This window comes from Malurus melanocephalus, unplaced genomic scaffold, assembly GCF_030028575.1.
Source record: "Malurus melanocephalus ecotype Western Australia unplaced genomic scaffold, MMel_1.1 scaffold_43, whole genome shotgun sequence".
Lineage (NCBI taxonomy): Eukaryota > Metazoa > Chordata > Aves > Passeriformes > Maluridae > Malurus > Malurus melanocephalus.
Window position 1 is genome coordinate 2,883,551 of NW_026623275.1, and position 21,464 is coordinate 2,905,014.

The 21,464-nt window shown below is 41.5% G+C and overlaps 1 protein-coding gene across 1 annotated transcript in view; it reads left to right on the forward strand.

Moving 5' to 3' along the window:
• Window positions 1–3,463: 3,463 nt before the first annotated feature.
• Window positions 3,464–21,464, forward strand: part of CNKSR3 (CNKSR family member 3) — a 58,393-nt gene continuing 40,392 nt past the window's right edge. The window contains exon 1 of the mRNA XM_057364879.1: window positions 3,464–3,641. Coding sequence (XP_057220862.1) covers window positions 3,590–3,641 — 52 coding nt within the window. The 5' untranslated portion in view covers window positions 3,464–3,589. The remainder of the gene's footprint in view (window positions 3,642–21,464) is intronic.

A 21,464-nucleotide genomic window follows, 5' to 3' on the forward strand; every position in this document is an offset into this window, starting at 1 on the left:
TCCGAAAGAACTTTACTACTCACTGACTTTACTGGGAAGTTCTCAGTTCCAGTTACATAGGGTAAAATTTTTTTGCTGTTGTGCAAAAGGTCCTACTGACTTCTGTGGCCTGTGTATGTGATTAAGGTAATGTTTGAAAACGTAAATACTAATTCTTTTTTTTTTGTAGTGACAATAGTCAAGGTGGTCTCTCAAGTATTATGACTAACAAAAGGTAAATGATGATCAGTGAGTGYTCATCTGTGGACTGCCAATAGAGAAAAAACAATGGATTTTCTACCCGTATACTGGCCTTTGTTCTGGATACTTTAAACTTGTCAATTTTCACAGTTTTCAGCTACRTATATTAAATAAATAAATCCTGAGCCTTTCATGAATAATGTAATTAAAATGTAATGTAGTGTAAAACTTTCTCAGACAATCCTTTGCCAAATATAAAYATCCCTTCCACTCAAAAATACAAACCTGGTCCAAATTCACTTAACTTTCACCTGTTCAAGGAACTTTGCTGTCTTCTCTGTATCAGCAGGGTTTTGTGCTAGATCAACTCTATCTCTYACCCTCATGCTAGTTAAAAGTTTGAATGACATCCTTGCTGTCCACTTTGGTTACTTTGTCAAACACATAACCATCTACATGTCACAACAAAATCAGGTCCAAGCAGGTGACCTGGTAGCTCACAGATTTGGGAACTATGGCCTAAGAGACAGGGTCAACCAGACTGTGTTTAGMTAAAATGGTAAAGGCACTGCTAAGCCAGAGTACAACCAATACAGCTGATGAAACAATGCTTTTTTAATTATCAAAATACAATTTTTTTTTCTTGAAAGGATAATTTATTGTAACAGACCTTCTGTTATAGAGAATCATCTGCCCTCCTTTTGCTGATTAGCTGCCAGGACAGAAAYCTGAAGGTGACAAATAATGTCTAGCTTCTTCCGCCAGTTTGACAGGGGTGTGGCTTTGGGTTTATGACTCTTTTGTCTTTCCTCTGGGGTGATGAGAGTGCATGTTGCTGTGAAACCAAGATCATGGTCCATACTGAGCTCTGTATTGTCAGGCAAACTAGCCTGAGAGCCCTTTGAAAACCTGGCCTGCAAGGGGAAATTAAAAGGAAGAAAACAAACTAAACAGGGAATAAGCAAGCAATTGGTATGAATCTTATCAAATCAAATCACTTTCACTACTGGAAATTTGCAACAAAAAAAAAATCCTATGCATTTCTGGAGAGCTGGTAGCTGGGTCCTTGGCACAGCAATRAGCTCCATGCAAGGCTGCAAGGAGGGAAAAGGAATGGACATATTTCCTAACAGTTGATACTGGCTAACCCATAAAATAACCTACAAGGCACTTGAAAACATGCAAAGGAGAAGTGTCACATTTTAATCTGGAATTGCTAGAAATCAGACAGAGTTGGGAGTTTAAAATTATAATTATTTATTTTGGTAATTAGTTTTTTTTTTWWAAAAACAAAAATGCCTTATTCTATAAACAGAACTTCTAATTGCATCATGCCAGTTGACTACTAGTTAATCTCATCTCAAATAAAGATCAGAATAAGGTGATGCAATCATGAGAAAGATCAACTCAAAGGCAATGGAGGCAAATGCAATCTGGGCTTGAAAAGAGTAGCACAGGTAAGCAACGTGGCTGTGATCCCCTTGAGAAACAGGAGACATGCTGCCTTCCCCTGTCAGCCCCATTTCATTTATCCACAGCAGACTTKAAAGCATGATGTTAGGGGACATCATGTAATAAAAGAACAGGGAAAATGTTGTCCTGCTTAAGAAATTTTTTATTTTGAAAATYACAAAAAATACTAAGCATTAATAGCATATTTGGATTGGCAATCTGCAAGCAAGTGACCATCTCTGCATGCCTTACTCACAAAATGTGGTGCTCATCTGATCCAAATCAGGCCCAAGATGTGTGACAAAGAAGGATGACAGCAGATGGGTGTTCCAAACACCAAGGGTGAGAGACATTTGCTTTCCTGCCTGCAACCCAGGGAAGCATCTGCGTAGTTAAAACAGAAGTGCTGTTACATTAACCATGTGAAACCGTTAGCAGGGCACATAGCAAGGCCCATCTGTTTATTCAGGCCTCTGTGAGGGGGGGAGAGYGGCTGTTTTGTTGTTTTCTAAGCATGAATGGCACATGATTCAACAAGGAATCAGAAAACTTTTGGTTGTTGCACACACATTAAAGCTGTGAGGAACTGCATTTTAATCTTTCACATAGGCAGAAAGGTTGACAGCCCTTATATTTCAAAAACTAGAAAGCAAATACATAAATCAGCTAGAATGAGCTGACCTCATAATAAAGAACTAAAAATATACCTTCAATCACCATGTAACAAAAAAAATGAACAAATTATTACTTTTAGGTATAGATGCAAATCCCCCCCTTTTTTTTTAAACTACTGATTTCCCAAACTAGAACTAAAACTTCCTGACTCCAACAGGGGTCTGCGACAGTGCGTGCCAGAAGGCAGCTGTTTGTGCCACAGTGGGAAAGCTGGGCACTACACAGCTGGGAGCTGCACAGCCACGCACAGAACTGACAAGCCCTGTCCCAGRGAGCTTACATTTCAAGTGCATGACTGGGGATAGCAGATGGATAGAGATGGGAGATGATGAAAACAGTGTGATTCCAGACAGTCTCAAATCCCAGCTGCTTACCACTCTCTAMTATTGCCAAGTTAAAATTTCACAGTCTTACTGTCACAGCAGAGTTTGCTCTGCTCTTCCTCACTGAAGAAGAGGAGTAGTTGGGCCTTCGAGCATGCTACAAAAGRGCTGCAGGCTGGAGTTTGCTGCAGAAGCATTTAGTATTGCGATAGACRCAATAAAAAGTCGTGTTTTTTCACTTTTCCTTGCTGCCTTGTAAATGGGAAAGTGGTCGCAGAGCTGAGTTACGTGCTCAGTGGTACGGACTGATGGAGGCCGATATGCTGGGCACACAGTGCTGGAGGTCAGCCCTTTAACCTCTGAGCAGAGGCTGACAATCGGTGGGGGCTTTCATGGGCTTCGGGAGGCGGCCAGGACACAAGCAACACATTTCCCTTGAGGRAAGCGAGTCTGAGGCGCAGCTGACGGCTTAATGCAGCTCCCGTGCGAAGGCAGGCAGCAAAACACAACTTCTGGTGAAACGGCCTCCACACCCAAAGATGCTTTTAATCGAGGGATTCAGAAATAAAAACCCCAAATGCCAACAGGGGGACAAGCGTGGTTCAAGGCACGCTGCAGTTGCTGCTGCAAGTGACTCACACCGAGCCACCACCGACGCGGGGTGCAGCTCCCGGGCGACTCCCGCATCGCCGTCCCTCCGGACCTGCCGGAGCGGGAAGCCATGAAGTTTCTTCTCGTCACTTTCCCAACCACGAGGCCGGCTCGGGCCGGGCGGGACACGGCACCTGGGGGCGGAGCGGCAGCGGGGCGGGCCCGGCCGTGGCCGGCGGGAGGAGCCGGGCCGGGGAGGGGGCGGCCCGGAGCGGCGCTGCCGGGATGGGAGCGTGAGAGGGGCCAGTCCGTGGCCCGAGGAGCTGCGGTCTGTCGCCGGGGCTGCTGCCGGAGGGCTCGGACCCGCCATGGAGCCGGTGACCAGGTGGAGCCCGAAGCAAGTGGTGGACTGGACTAAGGGTAAGAGGGAGCCGGCCCTGCCGTCTGTGCTGCGAGGAAACTTTCCGGCGGCGCGCTGGGGGTGCCCCGCTGCCGGAGCGGCTCCTCTGCCCGGCGGGGCGGCTGCGTGGGCGGCCAGGGGAGCGCGGCCTCTGCCAGCGCCAGCGCCAGCCCCGGCCGGGCCCCGGGACTCCCCGGCGTGGTGTTGGGGAGCTGGCGGCTTCCCGCGCCCTCCTGCCGGCGCTCCGTACCTGTCTGAGGCTGCTGAGCCTTTCGGTTTGTTTTAGTTTTTGGGGGTTTTTTTTTGGTTTGTTTTTTCCTTTGGGGACACGGGGAAAGTTTTGCAGCTAGACTGGCTGACTCGAGGTAGGTGTATATATATATATATATATATATATATATATATATATATATATGTATGTATATGTATGCAGTGGGGTCTCTACCCACAGCTCGGTCCCCATCTCCCTAGGATCGTGCTGGCCAGCCTGCTTGCATGGCGATGGGGGTGACCGTGCTCTTCAGGCAGGTAGAATCGTGGAATCACGGAGTCGTTTAGGTCGGAAAAGTCCCGTGAAAGTTAACTTTGAGCTTCTCAAGCGAAATCCGCTCACGGGGCGAAAAAACTTCGGGATTGTAAGTTAAGSAAAAAGTTTTTAAACTAGCTCAAGTAAGCAAGAGCTCTCAATCCTGTTCAGCGGTGATGGGACTGAAGCGCTGGGCTCTCATTCGGAGAGGTGAATAGCGGCCCCTTCGTCCGCCAGTCTGTCCCATCCATCCATCCATCTCTCCCACCCCTTCATCTCTCGGCTTGTGCTTGTGTCTCTCTCCTTCCTCCGCCTACTAAAACATCCTCCTGTGCTTCGAGGTTTGTTCGCAATGCTGACACGGCAGCGAAAGGCTCGGCGGGGCCGGTGTGTGGAGCCCGCCCAGCGCCGGGGGTCTCTGGGGGGCGGGATGGGATGGACGGGGTGCGGCGTGGGCTGCGGGCGCCCCGCTCCTGCAGCAGCATTTCGGCAGCGCTGGGTGTTAGCGGGGCTTTCTCTGAGGRCAGGTTCTACCTCGTGTTGTCATGCTCCCGTTGGACCCTGCGAATGCTTTCCAAATGCCGACCGGGGTGTCGCAGTTCCCGCTCCACAGGGAATGAATCAAAAGTGGAGCTAGGAGATAGATGAGGGATTTATGACTTCTGAAGTGTACGTCTCTTTTTTGTTTTTTTTTCTTGTAGCATTACGTTTTAGTGTGATCCTCTTTGGTTACATAAAGTATTTCCACGGGCTTAGYGGAGTTTTAAGTTGATGAGAAGTTTTTTTAGGAATGTTTTGAGAGGTGAAAGTTTGCCCGGATTAGAAGCGGCATTTACTCCCAGCAGCCATTAGTGCCGTGTCTCAGGACCATAATGCTGATTGGACTGCGTGCCTGTGGTCAGCCCTTGGCAGGAGTGCGGCTCAAACTGAGGCAAATTTGGAAAGCAGACTCATGTTTGCAGACAGCGAGAGATGGATACTCCCAGCCCTCCTGAGCGTGAACATGTGCGTGAAGGGGCCGGTGCCAGTGAGGGACTGTCCAAGCAGCCTTTGTGAGAAGAGAATTCCACACAAACGTGCTGTGAAGTTATGCGTTAACATATAAATAATTTCCACAGAAAGATCTCTCTTTTTTTTTTATGCTTGGTATTGGTTTAAACAGGAGTGCATTGTTCCAGTGAAATAAGCCTTTTGCTTTGGCATGTGGAATATTTATATAAAGCTTTTCCCTCATTGTGTTTTTTCTCTTGGGTGCTGAAAGTTTGTTACCTTGCCAGATTAAAGAGAAAACCTGCTAATCATTTTAAAAGCCTTCATTATTCTGAAGCATGCTTGGCTTCCTTTCTTACATAATTTATTTTACTTGCATGTTCCTTGGACAGGTAACTCTTCAGCTGGACCCTCAATTAGTGTTATGCAGAATAATTTGAGGGCTGGCTGTGTTTGGGAGGTGGATCTTYTGACTAATGCAAACACGTGTTCTTTGAAATGTAAAGGAATAAATTAAAGACTGCTGGTGACTTTTGTTTGTGCTGTTGTTTTTCAGTTTCTAGGTAAGCGTTCACCTTCTTCAGTACACAGAGTCATTTTATGTCACTCCCAGCATGACAAGACTGTAATAAAGAAATGACATGTGGAAAATTTTTCTTTATGGTTGTACTTTCATCTCTGCACATGAAAACTGAGACTTGAATGGCTAGCTAACAGCCTTATTACCACGTTTCATAGTTTATTTTTAATCTGAAATAGTTTTTTACTGTTATTTACAATCACTGGGTTTCATGTTTGACCAAGACCAGTTTATTTTACCTTTTGAATATTCCATTTAATTCTCAAGATTAGTTTTATGAAACAAGTGATTGGAGAGGAGCTTATGCTCTTTATTTTCTTGCACGTGCCTTCTATGAGAAGTGATACCATGATCTTTATTGAACTGSTTGGACTCTGGTGATATCTGCTGCCAGTAGTTAGTGCTGTGGTGTCATGGAGATGTATTCTAGGAGCCTGACGTAAATAACTAGTGGGAGATGCCAGCTCTCAGTGGGGAGATTGGTTTTGCAGATAATGATTCCTGCTTATCATACAATGATAAAAAATACCTTGGCAAAATGTAGAGAATGGTGGAAATAAGTGGTCTGGCTCAGTCCATTTTAATGTTTAATGTGCAACTGAGAATATTTGTCCAGGAACACTTCCCCCTCTCTCCCCCTCTTCCAAATCTTTTTACAATCAAACTTTAATAAACCAGTTTTTTTAAAATAACTTTTCCAAACCAAAAGGAATCATGGAAGCTTCCCCTTTTTTCATGAAACAACCCCCTAAAAGCTAAATCATAAAGTGGGCTGTATGTTTGCTGCTGGGCAGCTTATTTGCTCTTTGTCAACTAACTTTTTGAGTTGCTTTTAAGTAACTATTTTAACAAGATAACTCTTGTTCTGAAGAGTTTTGCTCTGTCATTTTGAGTTGGYCAGTCCCTGGTAATATAAATAAAATGGTAATAAAATACTGTAAAAAGGTGTTTATCTCGAATATAAAATAGAACCTTTCAAGAAGTAGTAAGCTGAACATAAATATTTTTAGATGTTTGTAGTCAGGTTTTAAATAAAAAGTGCTCTGTTTATTGTTACCAACAACAGCTGATACAAAACATAGCTGCTTGTCTTCTCTTGCTAATTCAGACTAGAATGCTGCCATTTTTTGTGAACAGGGGTGTTTTTTCTGGCACTGTGCACTGTACTGTCAATAGCGGGTTATGCAGCTAATACGAGCTGGTCTAGTTAAACTGAAACTGCAGAGGAGGAGGTGTGCTTTTATTGCTAGCAATTTGTTGTGTATATGAAGCGTTTCTCAAGCTTTGACCAAGGATGTGATAAATTTTTAGCTACAGCATCAGTGTTTGAAAATGATCTGACTTTTTTTTTAGAAGTACCACCTTGATTTCTATCTGGAAGAAATGATGGTGTAGCTTCAGGTTTCTTTTACAGCACAGTGAATTCAGATAGTACTTAGGCGCCGTATTCAGCCATGGAAAGGTACGTATTTGCCTAGGATGCTGTGTTGATTTACTTGTGGCTGGGGTGGCTGGAATTTATGTTCTTTGAATGATATTGTCTGCATTGTTTCCTAACTCTGCTGAGAAGATGTGTTTAGATTTTGTTTCTCTGGGTTTTTGTTAATTGATCTTTGTTGTTCTATAGACTAACATATGGATAGTGTTGGAATTGACTTGTGGTCTTGCTTTTGTGCAGTGTAAGATGCTTAGGGGCTCAAAGTCCTCACCTGTATATCACAGCATTTTATTGTGTGAACTTCTCTGGAGTTCCTCAAGAGGTATTCTTAGGGTTATTCAGGTTGTTGTTGGACAGGTGAGTGGCCATGGAAATTAGCACATCTGCAGTACCCTGTATAAAGTGACTGAATTTTACTGGCATAATGACAGTTTTAAGAAGACAGAGTGATGTAATGGTATGGTGAAACTTTGTGGTCTCAGAAGCCCCTGGATACTGCATATCTCCTGTGTGAGATATGTCACTGCTGTCTTAGAGAACATTGCTGTGCCTCCTCTTTGTTTGCTGTAGCCTGATCTGTCTCTTCCCCCTTTCCCCAGGCTTCACATACTTATGTGAGTTGTGACTTCAAGCCAAATTTTACACGGTAAAGATGGTTTGACGYGCTTGTGGTTAGAAGCCTCTGTTGTTGTGAGGCTCCATTACAGTCTGGCCYTTGTTGCTGGAGCTGTAGACTCAGCTGGCGGGAGATCACGCGTCTGCTTTGGGATCATTATTGCACTCCAGGTTCAGTTATTCCCTTTCTCAGGAGCTCAGGGACATTACTTATTCCTCCATCTGTTATGTCATGAAATACTCAGATTTCCATTCCTGGTAAAGCTGTCAGGCAACTACATTTATAGGTATGTCTGGGAGAAGAAGGAGAAATACTCTAATTTATTAATAGTTAGCAATTAATCGTGAGGGCCTGGTGTTCTTTTTTTAGAGCTATCTTGCTTACCCAGGGAGATTTCAACAAGGTCAATCATGTTAACTGTGTGCTGGAAGCTGCAAACCAGAGCTGGGTTTTAGGAACAATTATGGGTGATGCTTAGCACTGGAGTTATTTTTTAGCTTCTCTTTTTTAGGCACACTCAAGTGAGTACTCTTGTGATCAAATTGTTTGGGAAGATCTGACACTAAGAAAATAATAGTTACTTTGTAAGACAAGAGCATTTTCCTTTCAGTGTGGAATAGCAGTGCTGCCCATAACTGGAATACAGAAGAATCTCTTCCCTGTTKCCTAACATTTACTTGGTTACCCAAAAAATAATCTATACGAGTATATGTTACATAGATCAGAAAATGGTATTGAATACACCCTTTGCAGATCTGGGCTTGCCCATAATATTATACTAGCAAAAGGGAATATACTAAATACATCTCTTTACATTTSTTTGTGGGCTGAAACAAAGTAAAAACTTGCACAACAAGTTTATGCTACTTCAGTCTTAAAATTATTCACGCATTGTTGCTAAGATGAGTGAACCCATATGGAAAAATAAATCAAAGTTGCCCTCTGTGTTCATGTGTTTAGATCACGTTTTCATGGTTTTTGCTGTGTTGCACTTTCTTGAGCTGCTTGTGGGTTGTGATTTTTTTTCCCCTTGATCTTTTMATATTCACAGTCAGCTCTGTTTATTTGCCATTAAGTTTCTGTTCAAATTACTATAACCAAATATGAGAAAGTGTAAAAGTTGGATTCTGCCACCATTATGTCTGGAAAAGCAACATTTTAAATGCTAAAATCACAACAAGCTTTGGTGGAAAGTTGATTGCAACTTTATAGAATGTACTGACGCTGCCTAGTTAAAAGTGAAGAGATTGGTCAGTGTGTAGGCTGCTTTTCTCCTTCTTTCTTTAAAACTTCTCCTGGAGGGACAGGAAGTAATTTGTGTCTGTTGTTGGAGACTTCTATAGGAAAAGCCTAATTTTTAAAGATATATTGTGTGGGCTCCAGATTTTCAGAACTCTTTTGCTCTTTCCTTGCACTTCTGACCTGGGACCCTGTGTTTTCAGAATGAGAATCACGTCTCTCTGTTTTTACACTCTTTAGTACATTGCAAGAGCTACAGGAAGACAAAGTACAGGGCCGTGGTTAAACATGTATGGTGAAATTTGCCATGATGATTTGTTTTCTGTAATAAAAGACCCCAACAAAAAGCTGTTACAGGATGCCACAGGATGAATTGCARTTATGAGTGATGCGTGCATACAGCCTGTTACCAAGTATTCGAAAGTATGTGGGGGCTTTTTGGGTAGTGTTTGTTCCTTTTTATCTATTAAATAAAAATTTGTGAATTGCCTGGTTCAAGTCATGGAACTCTTCCAGTCATGTCTAACAGATGATGACTAGTCACAGTTAGGGAATTGCAGAAGAGGTGGCAAGACTGCTTGGTTTTTGGTTTGCTGTATCATCTTAGGATAAGATTTTCATTGATACTTTTCACAGAAGGCATATTAATGAATAAGTCTAAACAGTGCCTCTGTGAATGAAGTGAAAAAAGTTGATTTCCATTGTCTGTTTTCCATAGAAGTGATTATATTGGTCTGAATTTGTACCTTGTCTTTTCCTAATCGCATCACAAAGTCAGGTCTTGCCTTCTTAGAGTAATCCTTTATCTGCAGTGTTTCTCCTGGCTTTGTCTTCACACACCCCCAAATACATAAGTCCTGTCAAAAGGAGGGGGTAGTGAGGTCCCAACAATGCCAAGGTACATTTGAGGAGAGAAAGGAAGGGTATGGTAAAATAATTATGGTAGTTCTTGAAATTTATGGTAGTTCTTCAGGCCTCAGCTGCTTGTGCTTATGGAGTAGCTCAAGATTTTAGTGTGAGATAGGAGATTGAGACAAAAATGCTGTTCGACTGTGGGTCTCTGACTGATGTTAGTTGTGGTATACAGTCCTTGTGTCATTTGAGCTCTCATTACCAGAGTGAGATAGATTCAGACTCCAGAGTTATCTCTCAGATCCCTGGGCCCTGCTTCCTTCGCATGAGCAAATTGCCTGTGGGTTTCCATATGCTTGCCTCCTTCTTTTCAGACTGCAAGCAATAACATTTCACAGCTTGGAGGATCTGCAGGAGGTACACTGAATCAGCCTGATCTGTTTCACTGGCTTTAAACATTCATTACCTATTAAAATAGATATGATATTAGAAAATGCTGCTAATTTTCATCAAACATCACACATGCTRGATGAAACCAAGCATCTGTGTTTGGTTTGGTGAGATCAGATCTGACCTGTGTAACTCTGGTCTACAGTCATGCATTCAGCATCTGGATGGATTCTGTTACAGTACTGTATCTGTGCTGTGTTAAAGTAGTTTCTTGTACATACTTCTCTGATTTGGATGAAGAATATTCTTTTGTACGAAGAATGTTCTTTGTCACTGTAATGACAACATATTTTTGGAGTGTTTCTTACACTAGTAGTTAGGTGCAGATAAGCAAAGTGTATGGTGCGCTGTTGCAATCAAAGCTTTTTGGCATAAATGTGATCTTATCTTGCTCCTTGATCAAAGGGAAGAACTTAATTGGTGCTCATCAAGGGCTAAGGCTTCTGGTAAGCAAGTGTTGGTACACGCTTCTGGGCTAATCATCCTGATGTCTCTGTCTTGGGCGTGCAAAATAAATGTTGCTTAGATTGCCGTCCTTTTATCATTATGTTTCTTTATCTTACAGAGTCTTRTTTTAGTAAAATGAAGTTGGCTGGGCAAATGCTTTATTAAAAGCTCTGCAATAAACCCATTTTGYCATTAAGAAAAAGGGATCTTCTCTGGTACAGGTGCTTTTCAAGCCAGAAGAGAAGGACTCAAGATTTTGCAGGAGGCARAACCTTGTACTTGAGCAGGTGTCTTAGCTCTGCACTGCTGAGGTGTGTGCTTGGCCATGGGGGTGGGGAGGGAGAAGGGAACAAAAAGGGATGAAGGCTTATTTCCCCTCCCCTGCCCCCCCCTTAACAGGACTTGCCCTGAGTAAGGAGGGCTCTAAGAGCGTGTTCAGACATGCCTGAAGAATGTGGCCTGAAAAACATGTGTAGTGGGATGGAGACGTGCCCAGAGATTATTGCAGAGCAAAAGTGGGAACCTAGTGAAATACAGATACCTACTCTGACATAGGGCTTTTSTTTTTTTCCCCCTCCCTCCCCATCTGSTTCTAGTCAAGATATGTATTCACTRCCCTTGYATCCTTTGCAAGGTGCTGGATTCTGTTTGTATTCTGTTMATTTCACCAAACAGAATTTTAAAAGTATTATGGCAAAAGTTGCACTTAGTAATTGTTGGCATCCCAAGGCAAGCTGTAATGGAAACTTTGGAAGAAAGGGGAGACAAAAKATAAATATGCTATAAATTCTGTGTGTTTGTATTCTTTTTCTTCATAATTTGTCATAGTTCTTGTAGTATTTGGACTTTGTATTTACCAGAGGGTGTAATATTATACCCTCTTGTGAAATATAATCCCTGTGTCAACATAAAAGCATTTTAGTTGTTTCCTTGTATTTCAAAACAATTAGTCTTTTAACTATACATGCTTCACACTATATCAGACAAGAGCATTGGATAAATAAATCTATATGTAATTGAAACAAGGACTTGGAAATCAAACCTGCCAATAACATTTTTATATCTTGCTGGTTTTGGTTTTATCTCCTCATAACATGTTAGGCATCACTGCATTTAAAAACAAACTGATAAAAACATATTTTGCCCTTAGTTATGATTGTACTTTCAGGATAATCTTGGAGGAACATGTAATACTGGCATTTGACAGAGAATGAGTTTCATTGCTTATTGGTGAGGGTGAGTGTGGGTTTGATGCAGGGGACTATCTTGTAATGCTATGTAGAAAGAAGAGCAGCACCACATATTATTGCATGAAAAGGCAGCATCTAACAATTGTAGTAGAATTGTGGGTAGCTGATACTTTTTAAGTCTTTGTGGTATGGTTAAAAACACTTGGTGCAGTCTTCTGAGGCTATTTTGGACTTTTTTTTTAYAGCAGAAGCCCTTCCATCTCATAGTGCTAGCCATGGTGGGAAACCAAGGGGAAAATTGTTTTCCATTGATGTTGCTGGAATCAAACCTTTGCTGAAATACCTAGTCTTGCCTATTTGGGGAAGTTGTTTGAAGTTTTTCTTAGACCACATCATGGTGCCTAGGTTCCAAGCTAGTTAGCATCTTTGGTGTATAAAATTATCTCTTCAAACAAGACAATTGACAATTGGACAATCCTATTGGATGTGGCCATGGTGCCAGTAGCAACAATGTGTGCCAGCTTTTATTGTAGTAAGGCTATTAATGTCTTCTCAGGRTGATGTATTTGGGGAGGAATTCCAGCTCCCAGTATCATTCCTGTGCTGGGCATGTCTGGGGACTTTTGTTGAGTTGCCCTTTATGAATATGATAATTTCCAAGATTGTCAGGTTGTGTGCACACTTGCAGGTTTGCTCAAATTAACATGGCTTGGTTGCTGCAGAATACTGAATGGACTCTGTGGTTTCTAACATGTTTATAATTGAGCATAATGCRTGTAAATTTTATTGTTCAATATCATCCTCAATTTTCCAAGTGTTAAGAGAGTGTTSAAATGATAGTTGGAAACTTAATTATCTTTTGTGGCTTCACTGAATTACATTTTTCTCTTTAATATTCTTCCCTGTCATTTGGTGTTCTCAAAAATGTGTTAACTTCTGAATACTAATTTTCTGTTAAGATTTAAACTATTTTCATTGTGCCTGCATGGGCCCTCCATTGAGATACTTTTGGCACCTAGGAATTATGTACTGTCTGGAAGTTGCACCAAAAAAAAAAATCGTACTCTACTCTGTTACAGATTTTAAAATAAAAACTATCAAAAAAAAAACACCCTATAAAACAAAAAGAAACCCAAAAAAAACTCAAACACAATTTAGCTGTGAGAGAGAGGCAAATAACCATCAATCAAATTGTCTGACTTTGCTACAAATAACTGATGGTGCTTTGCTATGGCTTAGAAGTATCAGGGAGACTTTTCTGAGCTTCAGCAGAGGATCATAAATATCTTGACACCACCACACTAGGAGGGTAGAATATCTGCTCACACTCTTGCCTTTTCATCACCACGAAAAGTGAGGATGTTAGATGCAGTGGCTGAGGTACTTGCAGGGCTCTTCCCTGCCCTCTCCTGTTCTGCCTTTTGTCTAGGAAAGAGGTAGGTCTCCAGGTCAGTTTAATGGTATTTTGGACTTTGTATGATTCAGAGCCCTCAGTTTTGCTGCTGATGATCTTAAGATACCTTTGGCTTTGTTATGTTGCAGCTGAAATTTGAGGTTTCTGCTATTTTAGGAAATAGCATCATAACTAGGGCTGAAAGATGTGAAGGAATGAAAATGGGTCAGGCAGCTAATTGTTTCAAGCAATTGCTTTAGATGTTTAAAGTGATTATTAAGCTATGGAGAAACTGAAAGATTTTGTGTTYGGCTGATAAACCTTGTTTTTCGACCCAGTTACGATGTGCTTATTGTATTGGGTGTCTCAAGACAGTGCATCCTGGCTCATGGAAGGATTTCCAATGACTATGTAAAATAATGCAAACAGTAACTTTAAAGAAGATAGAATTTCTGATGGAAATGTTGTGGGGCTTTTTAACATGRAGTAATGTATGCATCCAAATAATGACAGCATCTCCTAAGAGAATCCAGYAGTGACTCTGGGGGATCTGTCCATGATGCAAGAGGTGTGCACCATCAGCATTTTTCTGTTAGTGTCATGTCATTCAGCTTGTTAATGTCATTCAACTTGTCATTCATCAGCAGGTGCTGATGCCTGGTGATTCTTATGTGCCTGTACTTATTCCTCCCTGGTGACTGTCACTCCGTAAGGTGCTAGGCATCCGTGTTTTGTAATGGTGTAGGAGGTTGTCATCCAGCAGCTTGGCTATCTGGCAACTGCATCAGCTGTTGCTTTGCGGCAGGCTGCTCCCTGACTTGCTCATGGGTGGAGCAGTAATCACAGTGTTTGCAAGGGTGCAACACACAGAGGAGAGGCAGATGTGAGTAATGGATCTTGCTGCAATCAGCCAAAACACTTCCACATGGTGCTGTGAGAAGGCAGCCAGACCAGATTAAAGGGATCATCCCATTTCTTCTTGGGAGACAAGAGGCAGGTAGTTTTGCAATGTTTTTTTTTTTTTTGTTTYCACTGTGGGAACAGGCAACAGAGTGTTAATTGCCTGAGTTCAAGAACAGGAGCTCTTGTGAGTAATGAACTTCTCCTTCAACCACAAAAACCGTGTAACTTTTAAAAGGCAAGCTCATAATTGTGTGGTGGCCATAGGGCTGGAGGGTTTGTTGCTTGCTATTAAGCACATAAAGTTATCAGGCACACCGGGTTCATGCTAGACACACAAACAAGTAATGTAGAGTGTACAGTTACTGCTTTTGGAAAATGAAATAACTTTGAGCTTGACCTGTTGAAGGATGGTATTTATTTTTAGGGCCAGCAAAGACCAAGAGTGAGTATAAAAATTATTCTTGCTGCGAAGATGTTGACTTATTTTTCTCGTGGAAGGGCCATAACCTATTACAGTTGGCAAGGCATGGAAGCAGTCACCTTAGGAGGAATGCTTTGAAGGGGATGGTGGTTTTGTGTTGGTTATAGTCACTGTGTAAATAGAGTGATTAATATTAATATTGCATGTGATTGAATTCTGTGCTCGTACTTTCATGTTATTTGGCAGAGCAATTCTCTGTGCTGCTGTGAAGAAGTTGTTTGCAGCAGTAAACTAGGCATGCAGTGGCTTGGTGATGAGATGTGTGTATGGGCTGATGGAAGCCCAGCTCTGGATAAAATGGGCTGGAGATTGATTTTTTTGCCTCCAGGTGGGATGGGTGGTTTTTCAAGTTGAATTTTGCTTTGCCAGGAAGTATTGCCATGCAGTCATCTCCAGAGGCTTCCCTTGCTGAGGTTTTGGCATGGACGTGGGTGGGGGTGTGGCCTGTCCCCTGTGTCCATAAGCTTTCCGGGCCTGAGCAGTTTCCCCTCTAGGAGCAGGCATCTGGGAGCTGCTGTTAGCTGTAGCTTTCAAGTAAATACATGTTTTTGGTTTCTGTGGTTCTCATTCCAGCAACTTTTCAGCAGTTAGTAAGTGCGTGAGATGGGTAACCGCAGTTGAAGTTTAGTGTCTGCAGACCAAGAGATTGATGACAGTTTTATATCTCAAAAGAATTGAAAATACTGGGGATAAAATAAATGCCTATCATATTTCCTGTGAGTGGGATGGGGTATCTAGAGAGAGTAACTTTGGGATAAGAAGACTTCTGTGTTGCTCTGCTTATTATATGCTTGTAATGTTTTCCTGTGTATTGCTTGCTTTTGAGATACTGCTACTTCTGTCAGTTTGAAATAAACATTAAGAGAGGAAAATAAAGCAAAGAAATTTTTGTACTTGCTGCAGTTGAAGCAGTGGGACTGTTCACAGKTCAGTTCGATGGTCTGTCTTGGGTATTTCCTCTCCTGGCTGTTTTTCATTTATTCTTTGTATTTTCTCATTAATGTGATATTTCCTAGATGATTTCCTAGTCTTACTTGGGTAATTTATTACTTACTTGGTTTAATTTACTTGTCTCCTGGCTGTTTAATAACAGTTTTCATAGGTGTTTGGACTTTCTTTCCCCCTCAGTAAAGAAGATGCTTATAGATGTTACAAAAGGCAGCAAGCTTTAAAAAAAGATTGATTGAATTAGCCCTTGTGGGGAAAACCCTCATTCTAATCCAGCTAATGGTAAGCAGAAGACAACAGTGTTGGTGGTTTCTGTGATGACAGCTTGCAAATAAGTTGTCCACAATTTTCTGCTTATGGATCTCAATTATGATGCACAAGCACTTCTGGAGTTGGTGGGTTTCATGCAAGTTTTAGTAGAGAGAGAATGGGGAAGATGTCACTCTCTTGGGGATGTGAAGCCAAGTCTGTGCAAACAGAGATTAATGTGTGMGACACTTTCTTTGCTGTATCAATAACTTCTAAATATCAGTAATGCCTTTAATTTAGACTRTAAACCCTCCTCCTTCTTCCTCCTCCACATCCCCTTCCCTTCCCCCACCATTCCCCACCTTCTGTAAGACCTAATGATTAACTTGGGTGTAAATAAGGTCACTACAGTGCCCATAAGAGAAGAATAAAGCTGAAGGGTGATCAAACAAGCTTCCATAAATCACCATCTTAAAAGTCAATCTCTGTGAAGTTAATAGGGGCACTGTCAGGGGTTAAAGAGAATAAGCCTGGTTATAGGTTCTGTCTTCTATTGAACGCTGAAGTATTACTTACAAATTTATGTTTCTAAGTACTTACTTTGCTCACTGTGCCCAATTTCTTATGATTTGGAAGTCTGAAAAGTCAATCAGAGRCTGAAGATTGCTACACAGTACTGACCACAAGGCAGATTGACTTGTGAAAGTCTGGTCTGAGGACTCCAAGAGGTTATTACATCTCTTAGCTTGGAAATAAGGCTCTAAAATGTGAGATATAGTAGGCGTCCATGGGAGAGGCTGTTCAGACAACTTGAAGTTGAAAACAAACAAATAACTGCATTTAAATAAAACTTTTGATATTTCTAGATTGAATGTAATATCTTTTCATTAATGGACAAACATCTGCCTCTTAAGTTTTTGTGCCTTCTACCTTCAAACAGCCTTTATACCGATAAGATGACATTTTAAAAATAAAATTTAGTATAAAGTATCTAGGCTTCTTCCAAAACAGTATTTCAGGGACCAGAAAAACTTTGAAAATTTTACAATTCTCCTGAAATATAGTTGAATTCTTTTTACCCCATTCTTCAAGTATAATGTYAATCATAGAGCTATACAAGACACTCAGTTTCACATGAAACCTTGTGTTTACTGCTTCTCATTACTTAAATTTTTGGTACTGATTTGCCAAAAAATCTGAGCACTAAGAGGATGCTTTATTTTTTTGCTTTAAATTTAATGCTCTTTGAAATGTAAGTGGAGCAGTAAGTAGAAGAAAAATAATAGGAGTGTAGGTAACCCTAGAAATAGACATTTGGGAGGGGAGCATACTGCATTTAAAAAAATGGTAATAAATATTGCAACCATTGTATTTAGGACAGTGTTTGAATCAGGGTGTTTCCAGCCTGTTTTTCACCTGTTTATTGCAGCAGTAGTACAGTAGGTTATTTTTGGTGTTTAATGTCACAGGTTCAGGATCAGGGCCTTATTGTGAAAGGTTACGTGCAATCTTCCACATACATACATGTACAGATGTAGTGTGCTCCCAAAGGACTAAGTTGTATTAGACATTAGGAATGCAAACCATTTATGGGATTTTCATCCCTTTGTGCATCTGTTTTGCMAATACAAAACTCAAAGCCTTAAGGGGGGATTGTCCACTTAATAATCTCTTAGAAGAAGGGCTGTTAAGTGGTTATGTACCACTTTMACAAATGTTATGCAATCCATTCAGCCTTATTTAAAATCCAATTTAGAGAATCCTTCTCTTTGGTTACTATGCAGCAGTAGAGTGCCTGATGTGAAGTTTGGCATAATTGAAATACAGAATAGTYGTTTTTGGGATGTATGAGAAATATGGTGCTTACAAGGTGATCAGCCACTGGGGTAGCACATTTTCTCCGTGAATGGCTTGAGCATTTTTGGAGGTATCTGCCAGGTTGTGCCTCTTGTAAGGTTTTCCTTTATCTATCAGTTCCTGTCCTTTCAGCGATTGAATTTGTGTTAAATGACACAAGCATGGGAATGTTTTGTGTTTTTTTTTTTTTTTTTTAATTGTTAGTTTTCTATAAAAGCAAACCCTAATAAAAGAGTTTACCTACAGAGAAGATGGTATTTTGCTAAAACAAGCTTTGGATGTAACGTTGCTCTTAAAATAAGAAAAAACAAATTAAAAACTCTTACAAAATCATACTGAACAAAAAACCATCACCCAACTATATAGTGGGATATAACAAAATCTCGGTATGAGGAAACATTTATTATTCATAAGAAATCAGTGGTGCCATGTAGACAAAGAGAATAGTTAAATGCATGAAAATAATGAACTGAAGAAGCACTGCTTTGAAGTGTCAGTAGGTGAAAGATAATGTAGGTGGAAATACAGGTGACTATTCTACTGAGGTTAACTCTCTGTGAAGCAGAAACACTTCCTGTTTCAGACACCTTTGAATTTTTGACACCTTGAAGTTTCATCTTGTGATGGTACTGGTGTAAACTGTGTATTTCTGTGAATGCATTAACATTACAATTGAAATTCCAAGACTTTGTAAGGGAAGTGGCTCAATGAGTTGCCCATGAGTGTTCCCATGTCTGGTGCTGTTGTGAAAATTGTTTAAATTCGATCATGAATTACTTTAGAGTATATACTTTAAAGTATAATATTAATGAAGTTAGGTAAACTGGAAAAGTACAATGGTAGGGAGCTGCCTTTTTGTATGTTTRACTTCATATGTCTGCTCCTTGGAAAACCGGATTAAGGAAATGTGAGGATTGGAGCAAAACCTGCCAAAGAACATATCCCTTGGTAAGAAGTATCGTGTCTTTTTCACATTTTATATGTATTATGTCTCAAATGATACAAAACGATGTTAATAACATCTGGGTCCCAGAAGACCAGTCTGACCAGCAGCCTGGGGCATTGATGTGACACAGCATAGCCAGTTTTGAACACTAGGGCAGTAAATGCTCTTGGTGTGTCTTGTATATTTTGTATCTTGGGATGTGGTCAGAGACTGTTATGCAGGAAGGACTTCATTGTTCAGTCAACTGTTGACCCTGCTGAGACTTCTCCATCTATGTTTTGTTGTCCTCTCCAAACAAATGTTTAGAGGGTCAAATAGGATTGTTCAGCTAACCAGTCTTTGTAGGACCATGGGCAAGGTGTGCAAACTTTACATTCCACACCATTCTGTATTCCTCACTGTCCTCTCCTTTGTGGCATTCACTGTCTTTCGTCCAATGTCCTATAAATCATAAAACTGCCTTAAGTCCATGGTCCCAAATGCAGTCCTGCAGCTAGCTCCCCCTGTATGGCACCTTTGTTTCCCCAAACCTGTGTCTGAACGTGTGCTTTGCAAATAGTGTCATTTGCTGCCAGGTAGTACACGAGTGTGTTGGGYTGGTGAATGTTGGTCCAGTCCACTGTTTGCAGCATTTCTCTGGTGCCTTGCCACGCCTGCCAGAATATGCTCAGATGCAGCCAGAGCACATGGTGAGGCCCCCTTGTCACCTGTGGTTTTCCTCACTTTTGCTATGGACCTGGAAGGGGAAGGTAGTATGATGCAGGGAGGTTGGATCAGAATACCCCACTGTGGTGCCTTCTAACCTTACCTGTTCTGTGATTCAGAGATAAGAAAGAAGAGGAACAGAGGTGTTGGAGGCAGGAGTGAGATGCACAGCGGGAACAAAGAGACTAAAGAGGTGATCTTCAGACCTACATCATGAGTTACAGACTGACTCCAAATTCCTTAATTTCCACAGCTTCTAGAGTTTTTCCCCTCTGGAGACTGAAACAATTTCCTATTCCTGCTGTGGATTAAGCTGCAATATGTGTTTCACTTGAACAATAAAACAAAATTAAATTGTTTCCCTTAAAAAAAAAGATAATATGGTTCTTGTAATCTTGTGAATGACTCCACAGCTAGCACTGGAACTATTTTATGTTCAGTGCTATTATACTTCTGTTAGCAAATGGTAGTTTTAAAGACTTGTTTTGAGTAAAAGTTCTCTTGTAAAATAYGTGTGTTAGAATGGTGGTATGAAAAAGAAACCACACAACAAATTCAGCATGGTTGTTTGAGTTGGAAAGTTCTGGGAAATGTATTTCCTCTGTGGTTGCATTGATTTAGTGAAAACATCTGTATCTGTTAGTAGCAGCAGTAGGGTTTCTTTTGGGTTTCTTCGGAGCTGTTAATGGATGTGAGGAAATACAGGTCTCTAAGTGGAGTCTGCAGCCAGTCTAGTGAGGAGTGTGTGGGAGGTCTCAGGATGCAGAGTCAGGTCTCAGACAGAGGAGCTCTCCTGGCCATAGCTGTGCCATTTTCTGCTGTTTATCCCCCATCCCCTGCATCTTTCTGCCCTTGTCTTTTGCAGTAATTCCACAGCAGAGATGGCAGACTGGTTTGTGTCCTCTTATGCCTTTTCCCAATTTGCAGCCCATTGTACTGGCTGAAGCTGCTGCTGATGTTGCGCTTCTGAAGTCCTACTGCAATGTTTGAGGCACGGGCATCTTTGTGGCTGGCCTTCTGCTTGCAAGGCGTTGATGTTAAGTGGCTGGGACAAGTCTYTGGTGGTGTGGGGGAGCTTCACCTCAGTTTTTGGTAAAAGTGAGTTGGCAGTAACCAGCTGTACATCTCTGTGCCATCTGGGATCCAATGAAGTGAATCTTTTGAGGTCGTGCTGTTCTTCTGCATGAGGCCTCCTTACCTGGAGAGTGAGTCAGATGCTGGGCTAGCCTGAAGCCTGAAATGGCAATTGTTCTCCCATCCCAATTCCTGTTGCCACCTAGCTGCCGAGGAGACCAATGTACTTCATCCAGGAGGGAGCACATAGTGAAGGGAATTGATTCCCTACAAAGCCTAGCAGTGTATGGAGGGAGGGACAAAGGTCTTGTGTGTAGATTCTTCTCAACTGCAGCTTTCAATGGCCATATAGCACTATGCTTTCATTCTTGCCAAAACCCTACTGTATCTAGGCAAATCTAGGCAAAGCTGTTATTTGCATCTGAAACAGTTTTTTCAGTGAGCARCTCTACTGTGACTACAGATGTTGCAGACTACTATTTGAGTACAATTTAAAACATCTTAGCCAGCATGTCTAGAAGTACACTTTGTGTGAAGAAAAGCATTAGTGGGCTGAGAAGAATGAATACTGGAATCATCTGGKTTTCTCCACTTTTTGGTTTTGATTTTACCACTTGCTTTTGTTTTCTGCTGGAGAAAGACTTGGTGGTTCTTGGAGCTATTGGGAAACAACTTGTGGGTATCAAAGAGGAGTGTGGTTTTCAAACCCAGGATGGAACAGATTCCCCTCCCCACACTGAAACTTCGGTGCAAGTTTCATTGTCACAATTTTGACGCAGTACACGAGGATGATGTTTGTGTCACTAACAACCCATAGGACATATTTATATATTCTAATATATGTGGAACAGTTCTACTCTCAGTGCTCAAGTGGAATTAAGCTGCCGTGTGCTGGTGTARTAAAGTAACTAACTTTCTGGTGATGCCCTGTTTAAGCAACATCCTTTGATAACTCACCA